This window comes from Rhineura floridana, chromosome 2 (assembly GCF_030035675.1).
Source record: "Rhineura floridana isolate rRhiFlo1 chromosome 2, rRhiFlo1.hap2, whole genome shotgun sequence".
NCBI classification, from domain to species: Eukaryota; Metazoa; Chordata; class Lepidosauria; order Squamata; family Rhineuridae; genus Rhineura; species Rhineura floridana.
This window is the reverse complement of record NC_084481.1, coordinates 156,088,497-156,108,676: the sequence shown is the minus strand read 5'-3', so window position 1 is coordinate 156,108,676 and position 20,180 is coordinate 156,088,497. Positions and strand designations below refer to the sequence as shown.

The following is a 20,180-nucleotide window of genomic DNA, read 5'->3' as shown; positions in this document are numbered from 1 at the left end:
TGTGACAGAAGATGGGTAGGAATTTTCTTAAGGGTTTCTTTCATGTTGTTTCCAGCATAAAATCTGGACAGCTTGCAAGAAAACAACAGGGCCTTGCTGTAGTCCCAGGTCTATGACAAACAGAAAAAAGTGCCACAGTGTTTCCTGTGATTGGGAACCCAAATACAAACTCAGAAAAAGTGTTGGAGACCCTACTTAATAATGTAGGTTGGCAGGAAAACCTTAAACATCCTCCTGCCCACCTACATAATTCAGCAGATCAATACCCACTACCCAGTGAGGCTGCATTAACTAGACATAATATTGTCATCATCAGACTCATCTGCTTGCTGGTCATACTACCATCTGGTTTGCAAGACTTTTTCTGAGGTGCTGAAGTTCTTCTGTGGTGATGTAACATGCAGTCTTCATTTATATGCAGTGAGATGTTTGTGTGAATCTGCCCCACCACGAAAAGTAAAAAAATTGACTTGGCAATTTTGAGAAAAATTCTAGTTTGTTTTCTTCTAATCTGATAACTCAGGTTCTCCAATGTGGATGCTGGTTCATACAAACACTTCCCTATGTGAAAATAAAAACTCAAGGTACAAATGCAAAAGCACACTACCCTGTGTTAACTTCTGCTTCCCCACCTCATGAAATGACAGCTCACCACTTACCAATATATTAAAATAACATATGAAGGCTATAGCACATCACAATGCAACTAGTAAATTGCCCTTGAGGTTGTTGTTATAAAATAAAAATGAACTCAGTTTATACCACCAGATATATTCTTCAGCTTTGGGAAATCTTCTCCCTTCCAAGGCCAGGTTCGCAACAAGGTATAGAAAAGATGGGAAAATCTCTCCCCCACAAGCTGGAAGCAGAGGAGGCCCAACCAGCAAATCCCTTTAAATCTATTATTACAAATGCTGACATGCTACTGACCCATATTAAGACTCCTTCCTAAAGCTCCTGAGCTATTGTTTAGCAGCTTCCAACAATGTTTACCTCCCCCGCATCTCATCAGCTCTCCTACCATAGCTAAAATCCCTTGCCATGGCTCCAGCGTCATGGGGTGAGGCTATTTCACACAGAGATCCAAAATTTCCCTTCCAGCTCTCAAAAGCTTCTCACTTCCTCACCCAGAATGAAAAACCCTAACCAGAGAATATTAAACAGGGGAGGTGGAAGAGGAGAGGACAGACAGAGCCTTTTTGACCTGATCCGCAGCTGAAGTGAGAATTCTTGCAGGTAAAGAAGATCCTGGGCAGCAGCTGCAGGAAGAGGAGAGGCTGCCAGCCCTGTAGAGATTCGGTCCTAGTTTGGAGAGAGAGGTCTCTGTTTATCTCTCTGCCTCCTCCCCATGCTGCAAATCATAACAGCCCTTTTTAAAATAACCAACAGCACTTCCTCCTACAGCAGCGATGGGGGCGGCTACCAGAGGGTGCTGGAATGGAGTGAGTAAGAGAGAGAGCCAGAGACACACACACACTTACTAACCCTATCTAAGTTCAGCATAGAGACAATCCTCGTGAATAAGAAACACACAACTAAACAGAGCTATGTTATTTAGAGGCCAACTAGCAATCATGTATTTTATCAACCCCAAATCTCACAGATACAAACACAGTTTGGGGGGTGGGGGCAGAAGTAAACAATTTTGATTCAGAAATATTTTATGGCAAACATATCACATAAAAGGGATTCAAGAGAATCCCCACCTCTTGGGAAAACATTGGACCACCTGCCTTGAGGCACTTTTGCTTCAGTAAAATTGCAGTGACCCACTTTCGCAACAGTAAAAGGTCCTCTTCTTGCCTCATTTCCTTCCCATCCTCAGCAAGCAATTTCTCTGCTTAAAGACACCTTGCACTCAAGTCACAAATTTTGCTCACCAGTGATTCTCCATTATCTAAGAAATAATGCAGCCAGCCATATTGTCCCATTAGGAAAAACAACATCACCACAATAACTTTATTAGCTGGTTCTCATAAAGGTATTGTGCTGCTATTGCTGCTTCAATTACCTGAGTGAATAGTAACAAAGAGCCCCACTCACTGTAGCCAAAGCAAAATGTAACTGAATGATGTTCATGACAACAAAAATTATTTCCCTGAGCGACTTCTTGTGCAGGCTAGGAATCAGCTATTGCACATGATACAGTTCCTTTAAGAAGAGCCTCTGATTTCTTCTCATTTACAATATACACGCAGCTTGAAACAAAGTGAAGGAAAGCAGATAAATTTTATGGAAGGAAGCTTTGCATTTTTACTTCCTCAGCACAAATGCACACTCTTTCCAAGTCACGTTTGCTATATATCTCTTCCACAATTTCCATCTCATTTTGCACAATGTGCAAGATTGTCTCTTAAACACAGACCATGGACTCATGGGAAAGATGTGCCAGGAAACCTAGGTAAGAGGAATATGCACTTGCCCTTTTACTTTAACAAAGATTGTGAAATGTGCATGTGAACATTATGCTGCAATTAATTTGTGAGTACATGATGCTTTTTTTAAAAAAATGTGTGGATGAAAGCACTTTCCAACAAACTTTGGAAGATTCCAACAAACCTTTTGTCCCCCAACCCCCAACCCCCATCCCCAGCAAAAACTTGCTCTACCAAAGTTCTTTACAATATTGCTCTCAACAAAATTAACTACAAATCGCAGGATCTTCATACAGGAATACATTTGAATATTTAATGAAGATAATGCTTTCTTCTCCACTAAGTAACAGAAACATAATTCCTGATTTGGAAAGCAGCCTAAAAGGGCAGACTAACCAAGTATGGTTAACCACAATGCTGAACACTCTAATTTTTAAAATCAGATTAAAAATTCATACTTTAATATGCAAATAAAAGCATTTAGATAGCAAGCGGTCTACAAATTGAAATAATAATAAAAATAATAAATACCAAATTACTCAGCTTAGCATTCCAAGTAGTTATGTTCAGCCTTGGAAAGAGAGAGTGATTGGAGTGCAGTGCTATAGCTCATACTGGAAGTGTGTTTGGAATACTAGCAATGTTATGCTTGTATTTCCAGTAACAAACACAAAGTAGAAGTGAGACCTGAAAAGGTTGTTTATACTCGTGCAAACTTTGAAGTTCCTGACTACAGAAGTGGCTTGCCTGGTGGGGGAGAGCAGCAACACCAGCTTCCTCACAGATTTGTCGCTGACACTTGTGGGAAGCAAGAGGGATGAGGTGGCAGGGAGGTTGGCGTGGTATGGACACACTGGCAGAGCCAATCTGGTGCTCCAGCCATTGTGCCTGTACCACACTGACCTCCCAACTCCTCGCCCCTCCCTTCCAGTAAGCAGCAGTGATGCATCAACTAGTAAGCTTTCGCTTTTAAAAAAAATGTTTTTAACGTTTTGTTTTAATGTATTTTAAGGTCTGTTTTTATTATGTTTAAAGTGTTCTTAGTGTTTCTGTTTGCCGCCCTGGGCTTCTGCTGGGAGAAACGGTGGGATATAAATAAAGTAATAAATAAATAAAATAAATAAAGCTAGTGTTAGCTCTCCCCAACTATGCCTGTTCCTCCCAGTTGTTTCTCAGATGGCCCTATTCTGACTCCACTACTGTCAGCACTCACCAACTAAATTCACAGTTAGAAGGTGAGTGACCAACTCACTTTTATATGCATCTTTTTTTTTTTAAAGATGTCCATGTATCTGGGAAGCCAAACCAGGGCAAGAGCATGGATATTTGGTGTCCACTCATTGTATATTTTCAGCCTGAAATACTGATGACATGCTAGTAAATGCAGCACATATTTGCTGCAAGAAGTATGGAGCTGCCCTTGTACAGAATAATTTAGCAGAGAAAAATGAGGTTTGGAGGATACCTTCTTCCCATATTTTAATTATGATGTATTTTTGCAATTTTCTCCCACACTACCCAGAAGAACTTAATTGGAAAACAATGTCTGTGAAAATGTTAAATCCAGAAACCACTCCTAGGGTATAGACACACTTACCGTTTTGCCGGTTCCAGTGCACCTCTCATCTCTCTGAAAACGGGGGCACACAATGCTAGTCATACTCTGCCCCTTTTTACTGTAAAACCTGGTGGGATCAGTTGAATGGGGTTTTTTTCTTTAAATTCACTACAAAGAGATTTTGCAACTGATTGGCAGATCAACCCGTTCCCCCTCCAGGTGTGACCAATGGAAATGCTTTGCTGTAGGTGACTAGTGTGCTCACAGCCCTAGTGTTGCTACTCCATACATTCATTTCAAGGTACTCTGCACACAAGCAGAACTTGGTGATTTGAATAATGCAAACCCAGCAAAAAGAAAAACCATACTGGTCATCTTTGGGGTATATTGGTACCCCAATGAGATTTCCAGTGAAAGGATGGGTAATTTCGTCCCCTAGAGACCATACCAAAGCACCCTGAGCCAAAAAACACTATTATGTATCCTTTGGTGTATCTCTTCATCAATTAGTTCTTTCCCCAGAGTAATCAGCATGAGGCGCCAATGCATTTCTGGGGTATATTTGGACCCCAGCGTGTGTGTTTTTGTTTCTAGAAGGAAACCAGTAAGTGGGAGCTGGCTGAAATGACAGTTTGTGACAATGTCTTAGGACAACCCTATAGGTCTACTCATGTGTAAACTACACAATAAAAGTATGCCTGAGGCAGAAATTTGCCCACAGGACTTTTTGCTGGGGTACATTTGGAGCCCAGGTATTTTTTGTTGCCAGAAGGAAAACAGTAAGTCGTGAGTGGCTAAAATTTGGGGACATTGTACAGGTTAAAATTTGTGACAATGTTCTAGAAGAACATCCCGTAAGTCTATTTATGTGTAATTACACAATGAAAAGTGCACCTGGGGTCCAAATGTACTCCAGAAGTCTGCATGAAGGCTACAAAAAGAAAGAAAGGCTACAGAAAAGAAAAGATACAACACCATCCAAAGGGGGGAGGTGCAATGCAACATTGGTGCAAGAAGCATATCAACTCCTGGACTGATTGTTAGCTCTACTCATCACACCACTACGTCAAATACAGGAGGGGGGAGTTGTTAACCACTTGGCCTTGCTGCTGCCCTACTGATGCATATCTTGAAAACCTCACACAGGATATCATTAGCCAAAGTAAAAGGAAAGACCTGAGTCTCCATAGCAATAACTATTACAGACTTCAGCATTACTCTATAAAAGTATCTGTTGCTGATGAACAGTCAAATGACTTTTTCAAAGCATCAAGCAGCGCTGCCGCAGAGAAGCTAACAATCCTTACACACCCAAGTGGCTCTTTTTCCCACAAGTGATAAAGGTCCAGGACCATTTTTATGCCAGTTATAAGAAAGGAAGCACAAGAGGTCTGTTACAGCCCAAAAGAACAAGCAGGAAACTGTTCATTTGTCAAAATATTCACTAATAGGCAAAAATACTTGTGGTTTAAGAACATACCTATAGCCCACAGATATTTCTATCAAACTTTAAAAAGCAGGGAAATTGGGCAGCTATAGTGAATGCACCAGGGGAGCAGGAGACCTGACCTCCTCTGAGAGATTGGACTGCCCTACAAATTTGTCAAAATGCAAACACAATTTGGGTTGGTCTTTCACAGTCCAATCCACTTGCTGTGTAGCTTGGAAGAATTTGGTAACATGTGCCTCTGAGCATATGGTGAGTGGTGACAACACCTGCAATCAGCCCAAATAATAGAAAGAAGACATGTGCTGTGCTGATCACGTAAAATCAAAGTCTGGTGTGGGTGTGGCCCCCTGATTAGCCAAGCCCAGCAGCTGTGAGTCTGGCTTTTAGAACTCTGACAGTTGGTTCTTACTGAGCATGCCCGACGTTATCATAGGGTTCCAGCCAAAAAGTCTTAAATTAATTAAAAATCAGCCAGGCATTTTTTAATCTTTAAACCTTTAAAGAAGATGAAGGTCAGAGTATGGGGCAAGGTCAGTATTAGGATTGCAGGCACTCTGTGAACATGGCTGATTTTTAATGAATTTCAACAGATTATGAGAACTCTCAGAGAAAAAAGTCCAAAAGGGCTCTGGGGTTTTTTCCTCTCTTTTTACACTTTGAACTCTCTATTCTCTCTGACTCTTTTGTGTATTGCCATGAAAATTGAGAGTGTTTCTTAGTTCAGGACTATGTTTTGTAAAGTTTTATTTTGAAATGATCTTATGGGAAGCATCAGAATGGCATGGGGGGTATTTTCAGTTTAACACTGTGGAATGTGAAAAATCCATGCTGGCTAAGAGTGGCTGTATAATTAGTTCAATATTATATTAAACACATTTAAACCACACTTCAACCATTAAGAACATAATAAGAGCCTGCTGGATCAGGCCAGTGGATTATTTAGTCCAGCATCCTGTTCTCACAGTGGCCAACCAGATGCCCATGGGAAGCCCACAAGCAGGAGCTGAGTGCAAGAGACCTCTCCCCTCCTGTGGCTACCGGCAACTGGTTTTCAGAAGCATTCTGCCTCTGGCTATGGTGGCAGAGCACAGCCATCATGGCTAGTAGCCACTGATAGCTTTATCCTTCATGAATTTTTCTCATCTTCTTTTAAAGCCATCCAAGTTGGTAGCCATCACTGCCTTTTGTGGGAGCAAATTCCACAGTTTAACTATGCACTGCATGAAGAAGTACTTTTTTTGTCTGTCCTGAATCTTCCAACATTGAGTTTCATTGAATGTCCACAAGTTCTAGTGTAATGAAAGAGGGAGAAAGACTTTTCTCTGTCCACTTTTTTCTATGCCATGCATAATTTTATACATTTCTATCATGCCGCCTCTGACTCAGCTTTTCTCTAAACCAAAAAGCCACCAACCTTTCCTCATAGGAGAGTTGATCCATCCCCTTGATCATTCTGGTTGCCATTTTCTGAACCTTTTCCAACTCTACAATATCCTTTTTGAGGTGCGGCAACCAGAACTGCACACAGTATTCCAAATGTGGTTGCACCATAGATTTATACAATAACATTATATCAGCATATTTTCAGTACCTTTCCTAATGATCCCTATAGTGGGCTTCTCCTTTTTCACTGCTGGTGCACACTGGGTCAACATCTTCATTGAGCTATCCACTATGGCCCCAAGGTATCCTTCCTGGTCAGTCACTGCCAGTTCAAACCCCATGAGTGTGTATGTGAAATTAAGATTGTTTGCTCCAATATGCATAACCTTAAACTTGTTTACACTGAATTTCATTTTGTCATTTTACCACCCATTCACTCAGTTTGGAGAGGTCCTTTCGGAGCTGTTTGTAATCTGTTTTTGTTTCAACAAGTTTTGAACAATTTAGTATTATCAGCAATCTTGGCCACCTCACTGCTCAACCCTAACTCTAGATAGTTTATGAACAAGTTAAAAAGTACAGGTCCCAACAGTGATCCTTGGGGGATTCCACTTTCTACAGCCCTCCATTAGGAAAACTGTCCATTTATTCCTGCTCTCTGCTTCCTGCTGCTTAACCAATTCCTGATCCACAAGAAAACCTTTCCAGGGTAGTTCACAATATGTCATAAACACAGTAAAGCAGACACGATCCAGCTGACAGTAGCAAAGGGCAGCTCTAAAAACAATCACAACAGAAATAAACATTTGTCAGAGATATAATGAAGCCTGGGAAAATAAAAATGCCTTTGCCTGGCACCTAACAAACATTTGACACATGGAAGAGAGTTCTGCAATTGAGGTGTCACAACCAAGAAGGCCCTCTCCCTGGCTGCCACTCACCTCGCCTCAGATGAAAGGGTGGGAATGTAAAGAAGGGCTGCCTCTGAATAAGACCTTCGCAAACAAGGACATTGATGTGGAAGAAGACATTTTCTCCAATGCCCAAACAAAATATTAGCATGATGAAGGCCCTTACTTGGCTTTCTTCAGAAAAACAAGGACAAGTGTAACTATCTCAACTCTACTCTACATGAACCACAGTTTCACTCACTCACCTTTCGAATTTTACCATGAGGAGAGCAGGCATCAGATAATATGATATCTGACTTTTATCTCTATTATCTTAGATGCTCTAGAACAAACCTGTATCAAGAATGACTTCTGAATGCAGTTAAGGAGCCATGAAGATAATTGGGTGGCCTTGAGAAAGCTGCCACCTTTCACCCCAATCTATTTCATCGGGTTATTGTAAGATGAAAAATGGGATAACTCCATGCAGATTTCCCTGAACTTGAGAAGAATGGGATGTTAACATAAGACTCTTCAGCACCCCGAGCCCAGGAAACTCTACTGTTCCCCAAACTGCCACAAGCAAGCTTCCATTTTACCTAATCTAGACATCAGACCACTTTTTTCCCTCTGACTTGAGGTTATTCATGTAAAATATATCACATGAACAAACCCTTGGTCAAGATGCAAGTTCTATGGAGGAAAATACAAAATTAGGAGTGAGAAGGCAGCAAAAGCTGGCCCCATCTATTGAAATTAAAATAGTGATACTGGAACATATATTATTTTTATGATTGAGGTAGGCTGCAATGAACAGGATAACAGAGAAGAGGATGTTCATAGTGGATAATTATTTTCATGACTTTAGCACAAGTTTTGGTAATTGCAGGCATTTTTCTTAAAATTCCAGCTGCTAAAGTGTCAAGAATAAAAGTCCGAGCTCATAAAAGATAGCTCTAGTGCTTTATTCTTGCAATGATATAACTTGCAAATGTGACTTAAATGCCCTAAAAAGGACAGAACAGAATTTGCATACCCTTGCAAAATTAACTCATGAGTTGGACCACTGAGGGTCAGGAACTTACTATTTGAGAAAGAGAGATGTTCTCAAGGATCATCACTGCAAGAACTACCAAAAACAGTAATAAGGTGACAATTTTTAGTGAACTAATTTGTGTTGGCAAGAGTACAACACACATTCAAAAGCTTCACAGAGCTTTTTTTCAGGCACTTAAGCTAGAAAGTTTAAAACCATTCCTCTAATGGAAACTGTATATGTTAGCCAATTAAAAGAAATCCTACTTGATTAATCATTTGAGTTTTACTCAATTATTTGTTGATTTTACCTATTTAAAATTTTTATATCCCACCCTTAATCTGAAAAATCTCAGCATGAGGAATTATAACTTCAATAAAGAACAATAGCACAGAATAAAAATCACATGAGGAGATAAAAATACAAAAATCTATCACAGCTGAACATCAATATGAATTTCCAAATTGACAGATTAAATCTGAAATGATATGCATTCATGGAAAAACCCAAGAGAATACTTTTCTGAATGATGTGTCACAGCAGGCATCATCACAGAAGAGCCATTTCTCCCCCACCCCTTCTCTCTCTCACATACATATAACCCAGGAAAGAATGTCTTTAAGATGTGCTTGCATCTGCAGTTTTTGCAAGTACTTTGTATTAAAAATCATTTAAAAAAAATTAAATCTACTGGCTGATAAATTGGGAGCAATTTTAGTTAATTAAAAACTATTTAAACTGTTAATCTGATTAATTAACTAACCATTTTTCCATATACAATTCCTAATACATGTGTGATCAAGGTCTACAAACACTGGTTTTAGAACTTTTAGATATTATTTTCTGGACAAGGCAGACTGGAAAGTAAAATGCTTTTAGAGGATAATATCTAGAAGTACCATTAAGAATCACATTTCATATCTTTCCCAAAAATATAATTATCAACACGTTTCTCCACACATATTAGAAACTCAACAGCTTACTTTGGCCTTGCAGACATGCTGAACAAGTCTCCAAACCTTGGGATAAAAGGAAACTCAGTTCATCATATAACATTCACACAGTGAGCATTCAGGTTCTTCTTAGCCTTGAGTTAAACAGCTTTCTATACCTGACACTAGTGGAAAGACAAGCAGAAAACAGTGATGACACGTGTCCATCGGAACTAGCAATGGGAGGTCAATCCAGCAGTGCTGGAGCAAATGACAGGCAGAGTCAAAGCCAATGACAGGCAGTCAACTAATTCTAGTTTTGTCCCCAACCTCCTTCCTGCTAAGTTCTACAAGGGCAAAACTGAGGCTAAGGAGGAGAAAGCTGATGGAGGTGAACCCCTGGGCTACAGGTGGGTTACATCCACCTGTAAGAAAGCAGGCAGGTGGGGGGGGCTGGCTGAGGGCAGCCTGAGGTTGGTATAGCAGTGCCCCAATTGCTCTCATGGATCAGCCTCCACTGGCAGAGAAGACTTGCAAATGTCAGTGCACTACTTAGAGTATGGTCCAAGTCCTCTATCCTTTCCAACACTATTTCCTATCAGGAAGAAATAAATTTAGTACCCACTAAGCAGTTAGGCATCCAGAGCAAGTGAGCAAGGCTCAACACTGGCAGAGGGCCCTTGACCATGCTGGCCAATTTAATCCTGCTAGTTGGCTACCAAATCTAGCCCTAGGGCAGCAGGTTCCATGCAGGGAATGTGGTGAAGAAACAGAGCTGGAGATCTAGTGCAAACCTCATGTAATATCCAGGGCTGTGGAGTCAAACCTTTGACTCCAACTCCTCTATTTTTCTACTGTCCGACTCCGACTCCATCCAAAATTGATTCCAACTCCACAGCCCTGGAAAGGGCTGTAAATGTCTTTTTAAATTGGAAGCTCTCATAGGAGCATTTTTATCGCTGCCTGAATATGCGCTGATCTTGGCATCACAGCATTTGTCTTCATCTGGGTCCTGTGTCATACACTGACACACAAAATGTTTTCCATCTTGAGTTATGGTGAAATGCTCAACTACAGCTGACTTCATGGGAAGCTTCTTTGACATTTTGAATTTATATTTTAAAAAATTTGTCAATCAAAATTTATTTTGAAGCCGGAGTCGGAGTCGGTACATTTCTACTGACTCCGACTCCACCCAAAATTGCTTCCGACTCCGACTCCACGACTCCGACTCCACAGCCCTGGTAATATCCACAGCAAGCAAAAAGCCATCCTAGAACTCTTACCTCTATCTGACAATAATGAAGTGGTGGCAGTGATAAGGATGGAAACTGGGGGGGAAGAAGTTGAATGAAGGAGAGTTGCACAGAAAAACAGTCCCCCCTATGAGAGGATTGGAAAAAGTGCTTTAGATATCTTTTGCTCAACACCCCCCAGAAATCGAGGTCTGGTCATGGCCATGCTTTGTCAGTTCCCAGAAATGCTGGTGCCATAAGCCCATCACCAAGTCTAGGAATTTTAGATATCAAACCAACTGCTTGCACTCTTAACTCTGAAAAGTCTTTCCTTAAACACCCAGTCATCCTTCAGCCACTCCCCAGACCCACTGAGGCCTAAGTCCCTTTCCCCAAACACGCATGTGGAATTGCACACAGCACTCAGTTCTCTCACCTTCTACAGCTCAATCACGCAGCATAAGTTTCAGTCTTGCATGTTCATGCAAATACCACAGCACTTGACAGGTGGGATGGAAGCAAAAGTGGGCAAAGCAGGGGGTACAAATTTTACCTTTGTACAAGCAGGCTAGTTTCTCTATACACTCCCACACCCCGCTCTATCCTCTATCCAGGCAAGGAAGAGGCATTATCAGAGTTCAAGAACGCATTCCAGCCAGGCCAAAACACTCCAAGAGGATTAAAGCAAGGCCAGTGAGGGGCATGGTCTGGGGAGATGGGAGATGGGTTTGGTGTGGGGAGAGTCCCAAGAGGTAAATAGAGAGAGGTCTGGAGGTCCACATTTGGCCCCCAGGCCTGAGGTTCCCCACATTTGATCTTATGCAAATCATAGATTGATCTTCCATGCAAAAGGACTGAAGTACCATTCTTGGAAATGCACAAGTCACTAATGGGAACCTGCTCCGACTGGAATTACACTATATATCTCCAGACGGAGGCAAAATTCTCATAGGAAGTAACCACATGTTACAGCCTCCTCTATGACCTCCTGTATTCAAAGTTATTGGAGCGGTGTGGAAAAAAGGAATATGCAGATGGCAACCACACTATTACTATAATGTAAGAAATAGCCCCAAATATCAGATTCTAGGGTACAGGCTTGTTAGTAGAAAAACTTGTAACTATAGAGTGATAACTTGTAAGTATGAAAATAGTTAAAGTAAGAGTTAATATATTTAGACTGTTATAAAAATGCTAATGTTATTACTCCTTTGTAGTAGATGGAGAGGTTTCTTGTATGCTGTGTTAATGCACAAACAGAATAGAGACAAACTGATACATTGCAGTAGTAGACTATCCTTTTAATTGTTTCCCCTAAATTTGAAAGAGTTGACTTTCTATAAATAAAAGCCTATGATTTGCTTCTTGTATAAGGCAATAATAAGCTTCATTATTACTTGTCATCACATGCTGGGGTTGGAGAAGCTACATATGTCCCTGTTCTGGGCAATTTGAAGAGCAGACATGTTCAAAGATACATTTAAGCATGCAAATGAAACTAGACAGTATGTCATCTGCTCCACTGAGGATTCCTTGTATTGCGGATTTCCCACCCCCACAAACCATCCTATGGTTCCAGTCCTTTTCATATTGACTTTAAAGTCCTACTGAGTTCAGTGAGGCGCTAACCATGCTTAGGAATAGGTTTCAATTCTAAGAACGTACACTTGGAAATTAAGTCAACTAAAACCAATGAGAATTTACTTCCAAATAATGTAGGTGATCATGTGTCCACATATAGGTGTGAAGAGCTCATTTTAAATAAAAAAAAGTAATGTTGTTGTTATATGCCTTCAAGTCGATTATGACTTATGGTGACCCTATGAATCAGCGACCTCCAATAGCATCTATTATAAACCACCCTATTCAGATCTTGTAAGTTCAGGTCTGTAGCTTCCTTTATGGAATCAATCCACCTTCCTCTTTTTCTACTCCCTTCTGTTATCCCAGCATTACTGCCTTTTCTAGTGAATATCTTCTCATTATGTGTACAAAGTATGATAACCTCAGTTTCATCATTTTAGCTTCTAGTGATAGTTCTGGTTTAATTTGTTCTAACACCCAATTATTTGTCTTTTTCGCAGTCCATGGTATGCACAAAGCTCTCCTCCAACACCACATTTCAAATAAGTTGATTTTTCTCTTACCCACTTTTTTCACTGTCCAACTTTCACATCCATACATAGAGATCAGGAATATCATGGTCTGAATGATCCTGACTTTAGTGTTCAGTGATACATCTTTGCATTTGAGGACCTTTTCTAGTTCTCTCATAGCTGCCCTCACCAGTCCTAGCCTTCTTCTGATCTCTGTACTATTGTCTCCATTTTGGTTAATGATTGTGCCAAGGTATTGATAATCCTTGACAAGTTCAATGTCCTCATTGTCATATACTGTATATATTTCAGCAAAGAAAAGGAAGAAAGTTTCAGGTACATATCAAACATGGTTTTAGATAGTCTTGGCAGGCTGGCTACGAGCCTATAAACCTGAGAGACACTCCACCCCAACATGGCCTATATGATCTTTAAAATGACTTCAGCTTGGTTCACTTTGCAAAGACGCTGTTTGGGACCTCAAGCAGGTCTCAGAGTTGCTCAGAGACATAGGAGCAATAGAAAGAGCCCCTGTGAGAGTAGAAAGTCTCACCTGGAGCCAGTGCAATCTGTAACATATGCTAACACTGGTCCACATTCTTCAGTAATCCCCAGACAGAATCAAGACCCCAACAGTTGTGCCTATTATAGAGCTCCCCAGCTAGGAAATAGGAACAGTCACCAAGGGCCCAGAGCAAGAAATGATAGGAGACAGTCTCCAAGAAACAGGCACAGCCAAGGTCCCCCAGACAAGACTAATTCGGACTAAGACTATTTCACCTTTATCTCTGGAACAAGTTGTGTTTCATGAATCAGGATATGAATAATTATAATCAACCCACTCATGTTTTAGCTGGTGCCTGGGGTAAGTTAGAGTCAGGAGAAACTCAGGCACACAACCAGCCCATGGCTCCTGTAACAAGTTCAGACAACAGAACCCCAGAACAGACACAAGTTTTGTGGGACACCAGAGCAGCTCAATAGGGGTACCTGGTTTCCTCTGGTCCTCCCAAAATAGTAAGTAAATTGAAACTTAATAAGTGGAGAAGACCAAATGTTCAGGCCACCACTGGAAACCAGAAACAGCAGCCAAACTTTTAGTAGATACAAAAGCTCTTCTAGATAGTGTGAGCCCAGATTTGGTTTCTTCAGAGAAATCCAGCCAACAGAAAACAAAAGCCCTTCAGGCAAAATCTGAAGCCATGGGGGAAGGCAACACAAAAAATTGCAAGGAAACCTTTCCTTAGATAGTATCATGGATCTCAGTGCAACCACATAAAACCCTGCAGTATAAGAGAAAACAGCAAATCCTGAATTTGTGAATGTAGTGTCCAGTCCTTGCAAAATGTTGTGTAGTAAAGGAAAAAAGTTGTCTGCATTTGGAAGTTGAAGGGAAAACCTGCCCAAGTTCTCTCAGAGTGTACACAGAGTACTTCTTAGTGTGCTAGCCAAAGAGGAACATGTGATGCTACCTCTCACTCAAATGTCTTAGGATTGTTCAATGATGTACCCATTTCCAGGAAAGATACTTTGTCTAGTGGCCAGATACATTCATTGCAAGCAGAAGCCACTACCGCAAACAAAGAACTTGGTGTTACTTAAAATTGACAACTTTAGACCTGAAGGAAAATACTGACTTGATCATTTCCCTTAGGCTTAGAAACAATGAACAGTTTCCTACTAATGAACTTGCTTTGTTAATGCACAACTTTTGCTTGTGAACAGCCTTTTGATCCAGAAGGAACTCAAAGTGCAGAGCCTCCAGCTATAGCAATGGCCTACCTTATACCTGAATTCACTTTGGAAATTAATGTTACTTTCTTCTAAAACAGAAACCTGTTCCAGATGCTGTCTACATGAGAATGGATCAGGACTTTCAAGTGCAAAGCCTTGACCTGAACAGAGAAATGCCTCATTCATTACCACATCTTCTGTATGAAAACCACCCTACTGCTAATGAACTTTTTCTTTTAGGGTGTTCACAGTTGGAACTCCCTGCCATTGTAGAACAGGCAGTGAGATTGCTATTGGAGCTTAATCTTTTTGCAGTACTAACATGTATCAATTTCAATTAATAACTCCTCTTTCCCTAAGAACAGGACTAGGGAAAAAAGTCTCTCCTCCAGATTCATTAAAGTAAAAAGCAAGAAACAAAGACCCTGTAAGGAGTTCCCAATTTAAGGAACAAAAAGATTCTGTAAGACAATACAGCCCAAGGCATTTGATCAGTGGTAAGATGCAGAGAGTGTGTATTCAGAGAGTGCACAAAGAAAGGGAAAAGGGTAAGATAAATCCCCTAAATAGGGTAAGTGATACAGGGTGTCCCAATATGAAAGCAGACCAAGATGCCTGCAACACTAAATGCTTCTCTTGTGTCCTGGTGAAGATACCAAAAGAGTGGAAGGTGACGCCACCTGATCTTCTTTCTCCCATCAGACTTAAGTGCATGCATGCATGTCAAACTCAGGGCTTCACTGCCCAAGGAGTAACTTGAAGGGTAAGTCACTCATCTTTTTGGTATTAAGAAATGTTCTAGATAAAAATTGTTTTGATTTATTTTGTTTACTACAGAGGGAGGGTAGGATAGGACTACCTTACTCTACTTATTCCACAGATGCTCACTCCTTTCAGTAAAAGATCCTGAAGTCAATGCTGTTGCTATGTAAAAGGATGTGATGAATGGGTCTGTCAGAGATCCAGATGCCAGTCACGGCCCACTTGAAAGTGAGATGCCACATGCTTGACCTAGATCAGCGTTTCCCAACTAGTGGGCCACCAGATGTTGTTGGACCACAACTCCCATCAGCCTCAGCTAGCATTGCCAATGGTCAGGAAAGATGGGAATTGTGGTCCAACAACATCTGGTGGCCCACTAGTTGGGAAACGCTGACTTAGATGAAGACATGCCCTGATGTTTGCGACTAACTCAACATTTTGTCGGTTTATGCAAAGAACAGTCTTCTTTCTTCCTCTTTTGAACAGTTATTAATCATCAGCTCAAGATATTTGGACAGTTTTGGTTACTAACTACCAGCCTGCAATATGCTATATGTTATGTTATGTTTTATTACTATATGCAATGTTTATCTGTACCAGGACATGAGGACTTAATTCCAACACTGTTAAAGACTGTATTACTTTTTGCTGCAGTTTGAACTCCCAATACACCATTTGAACTGAATTTATCTTTGATATTTTGGAGAAGAAACACAGACTGTTCTCCACATTTGGTGGTTGATCGAGATTGTTCTTTTAGTTTGATCTAAGATGACAGTTCTACTATTTTAAACATTGTAAGAGATTGTATCTGTCTATGCATGTGTTGTGCATTTTATAATTTTTAATAACTTAAATGAAAAATAGCAAAGGCTGGATAGTTAATTGCTGTTTTTGTAACTGTTAATCTTAGCTTTAGGTAAGGGATGTATGTGAGAGAGAATGTGGCTGTGAATGTGAACATCTTACTGTTGGCTTGTGTGCGTTGTTGTGTGAAACAGCATACATTACGTTGGAGTTAAGTTGAGCAAGAAACATCCTCAGAGCATGTTAAGAGTCTTTATTAAGACATTAGGGCCAGAGGCTTAAGAGTAAATACATGTAGAGATTCTTCAGTCACCCCCCTTCTGGTTACATCTCTCTCCATAGATGAACACAAAAGACAGCCTCTCAGCTCAGAGGCATAATTCAGAAGAACAACAACTCACATAGACTCTGTTACAACTTTCCCAGCTGTTATCAGATGGCTACCATAGCAACGACCTTCACTGTCCGTTCCCAGACTGGCATAGCCATAACTCACCCCTTAACCACAGTTACGTCTTCAAACTTGCAGGCTTCATGGAAAACTACTAGAGACAGTAATGCCTACTGGTCACCAGCCCAACAGCCTCCCTTTTTTCCATTAAGACTGCAAAATACACATGAAATACATCTCCATAATACATAGTCATACAGTCATACATTTCTACAATACCTCTTGCAATACATTTCAGTACATTGCATTTTCAGTTCAGTACAGTTCAAACTTACATCTCAGTACATAGCAGTACATTTCAGAAACTCAATCAAACTTTGGTTCAACACATGTCAAATAAAGTGTTTCAGGATCCATTTCTACAAGTTTATTCATTCCAGGACTTGTTATTAATCCCACAGTAAATCTGTCAGGCGGTTTGCCTAAATTCGCTCTTGTGGAGCGTCTTAAAGGAACCAGAGCCTTGGCTCTCTCTGCCCCCCCATTTGTGCTTGTGCTTGGCACAACCTGCACAGGAGCTTCCATTTCCTCTGCTTTTCGTTTCTTTGATCTGCGTTTTCCAGAAATGAGCTCATTCAAAGCATCTCTGAGAGGTATTTGTGTACCCTCCACTGTAATGTCAACATCTGGCCCAAACTGTGTTCGTGTTTGTGTGTCATTTGTTCCTGTAAGAAGGACTGTCTCTCCCTGAGCCCAAGGCTCCTCTGAGACTTTAATGCTTCTGCTCAGAATTAACTGCTGTGTTTCTGGACACCAAACTCCGAAACATGCATTCTCTTGTGCTCTAGGTGCACGTTTGCCACGTCTCTTACCCTGTGGCTTGTAAACTGGGCTGCGATGCACTCTTTCAGGCATCAGCCTGACTGCATTACATGAATACTGTGGCTGTGTGCTTTTAACAGCTGTCTTCTTACAGCTCTGGCGGTCATTCCCTTTCCGCCCCATTAAACTCAAGGCATCAGCACACTTCACACCCACAGTCATTTTAAACTGCCCTTGTGTCATGAAACCCTGACAGACAACATCTTCTCCTCTTTGCACCCAACATTTTCCTTTATCAAACCAGACTGAAAATTGACAACTCACCAGTTTGCCCACTGATAAAATATTATGAGCCAAGTCCGGAACAAACAAACAGTTTGTCATAATTCCAAGCTTGTCAAATTTAATCAGACCTTTAGCTTGCACAGATTTCCGTGATCCATCAGCAAGTAAAACAAAATCCTGCTCATCTGTAGACGTGTAAAACAGACTCCTGTCTTTAATTAGTATATGGCTTGCTCCGCTGTCGACAATAAAGTTAATTTGTTCCAAGTCTTTAGACTTCTGTTTACAAACAAAGTTCACACTACCTTGCTTCAAGCCTCCGTCCCTGGAGTTTTGCTTGACTGGACAATCTTTACGGAGATGCCCACGGGCCCCACAGGCAAAACAAGACTTCACCCGCTGCTGCTCCCGCTTGTTTTCCTGTCTGCTTTCGACAGCCTGCTCCGGTTCGGCATATTTCTCCTCCTTGCTTCTGACAGCTCCCACCGGCTGGGTTCTCAGCGCCTCCTGCCTCCGCTGCCATTCCTGGGACAATTCCTGCAATGCGTCCCACATCTTTTTAGCCGACGGCTCATCTCTCACACACATCAGTAGAGAATCCGATAGAGCCAAGATTATAAGCGCCTGCGCCCTCTGGTCTCGACGCTTCCAGGCCGCGGTCAATACCGCCGGGGGTTTTTCTTCAATCACGTCCCATAAATCCTCTGTTATCAGCAAAGCCCGCATCCTCGGCTTCCAGCTGCCAAAATTCTTCTCATTAAGTTGTTCCATCGGCAAGCCTTCCCCAGACAGGTTTACAGGCATGTTGCTCACTTCCGTCTGGTTCAATCAATCAAGCTGCCCTCTCTGGAACTCCGTCTGCCTTTCAGACCAGCAACTTACTCCCGTGTAATGCGCTGTGGAGCATAACCATCCTCTGCTACCACTGTTGGCTTGTGTGCGTTGTTGTGTGAAACAGCATACATTACGTTGGAGTTAAGTTGAGCAAGAAACATCCTCAGAGCATGTTAAGAGTCTTTATTAAGACATTAGGGCCAGAGGCTTAAGAGTAAATACATGTAGAGATTCTTCAGTCACCCCCCTTCTGGTTACATCTCTCTCCATAGATGAACACAAAAGACAGCCTCTCAGCTCAGAGGCATAATTCAGAAGAACAACAACTCACATAGACTCTGTTACAACTTTCCCAGCTGTTATCAGATGGCTACCATAGCAACGACCTTCACTGTCCGTTCCCAGACTGGCATAGCCATAACTCACCCCTTAACCACAGTTACGTCTTCAAACTTGCAGGCTTCATGGAAAACTGCTAGAGACAGTAATGCCTACTGGTCACCAGCCCAACATCGAGATTTTTCTTTTAGTTTGATCTAAGATGACAGTTCTACTATTTTAAACATTGTAAGAGATTGTATCTGTCTATGCATGTGTTGTGCATTTTATAATTTTTAATAACTTAAATGAAAAATTGCAAAGGCTGGATAGTTAATTGCTGTTTTTGTAACTGTTAATCTTAGCTTTAGGTAAGGGATGTATGTGAGAGAGAATGTGGCTGTGAATGTGAACATCTTACACGCTGTGATCTCTTTCCTTAGATGTTCTCTTTGCAGTGTTATTTTAGAATATATTTTAAGTATGTGATCCCTGTCTCTTCCATCTCTCTGTCAGTTTTAGTATTTCTGTGATCTCCTTTTAATTTCTCTCTGCAAGAAAACACAGTTGGTGGGAGTCACTGTTTGGCTAGTCTAGTCAAACAAATTGTGTGTTCCAGATCATGATGGTCCCATTGTGATCATCCTGATTTTCCAACTTGGAGTAGTGCTGGTATTGATTGGTATTGTATGGTGATTTAAATGATTGTTAGGTAGACTGACAAAACTAGAAAACCAAACTAGTACATTTGGTCTGAGAAGCCGTTATTGATATGGTAGACAGCAAAAGAGTTAGCATCCACTAAGGGGGGGGGATTCTTGGCAGGCTGGCTATGAGCTTATAAACATGAGAGACAATCTACCCCAACATGGCCTATATCATCTTTGAAATGGCTTCAGCTTGGTTCACTTCACAAAGAGGCTGCTTGTGACCTGACGGAAAAAAGTAGCTGAAAGACTTAAGTCTGTCATCTCAATTGAGAGGATTTTGCCAGTCATATGCACAAGACATGGCCTTCAGCAATTTAATCAATGCAATCCCAAAAGCAATTGTAAAAGTTTGGCTCTCAGGAGAACAGCGCATCATTCAAATCTGTATCTTATCAAGCTAGCTAAAAAGTAAATACCACCACCAGTCTTCATAAAAGAAAAGCCCTATTGCCCATACTGTTTGACTCATAATAGGTATGGAAATTACGGAAGGACACCTGCCTGATACAGTCAGTGTTATATTTTCCTTTGAGGCTTTTGTTCAGAAAAACTGGACTCCTAG

The 20,180-nt window shown here is 41.1% G+C and overlaps 1 protein-coding gene across 15 annotated transcripts in view; it reads right to left on the bottom strand.

Moving 5' to 3' along the window:
- DGKZ (diacylglycerol kinase zeta) overlaps positions 1–20,180 on the bottom strand; it is a 170,319-nt gene that overhangs the window by 70,600 nt on the left and 79,539 nt on the right. For 2 of the 15 annotated variants that reach the window (XM_061610871.1, XM_061610870.1), the window contains exon 1: positions 1,205–1,398. The exons of 9 other annotated variants lie outside the window; for them this stretch is intronic. Coding sequence is in view for 1 of the 6 variants with exons in the window: in XM_061610879.1 (XP_061466863.1) it covers positions 2,012–2,079 (68 nt within the window). In the remaining 5 variants the exon portion in view is untranslated. Of the gene's footprint in view, positions 1–1,204; positions 1,399–1,733; positions 1,755–2,011; positions 2,108–20,180 lie in introns of those variants that run through there. 4 more of the 15 variants (XM_061610883.1, XM_061610882.1, XM_061610879.1 and 1 more) reach the window with 3 other exon arrangements.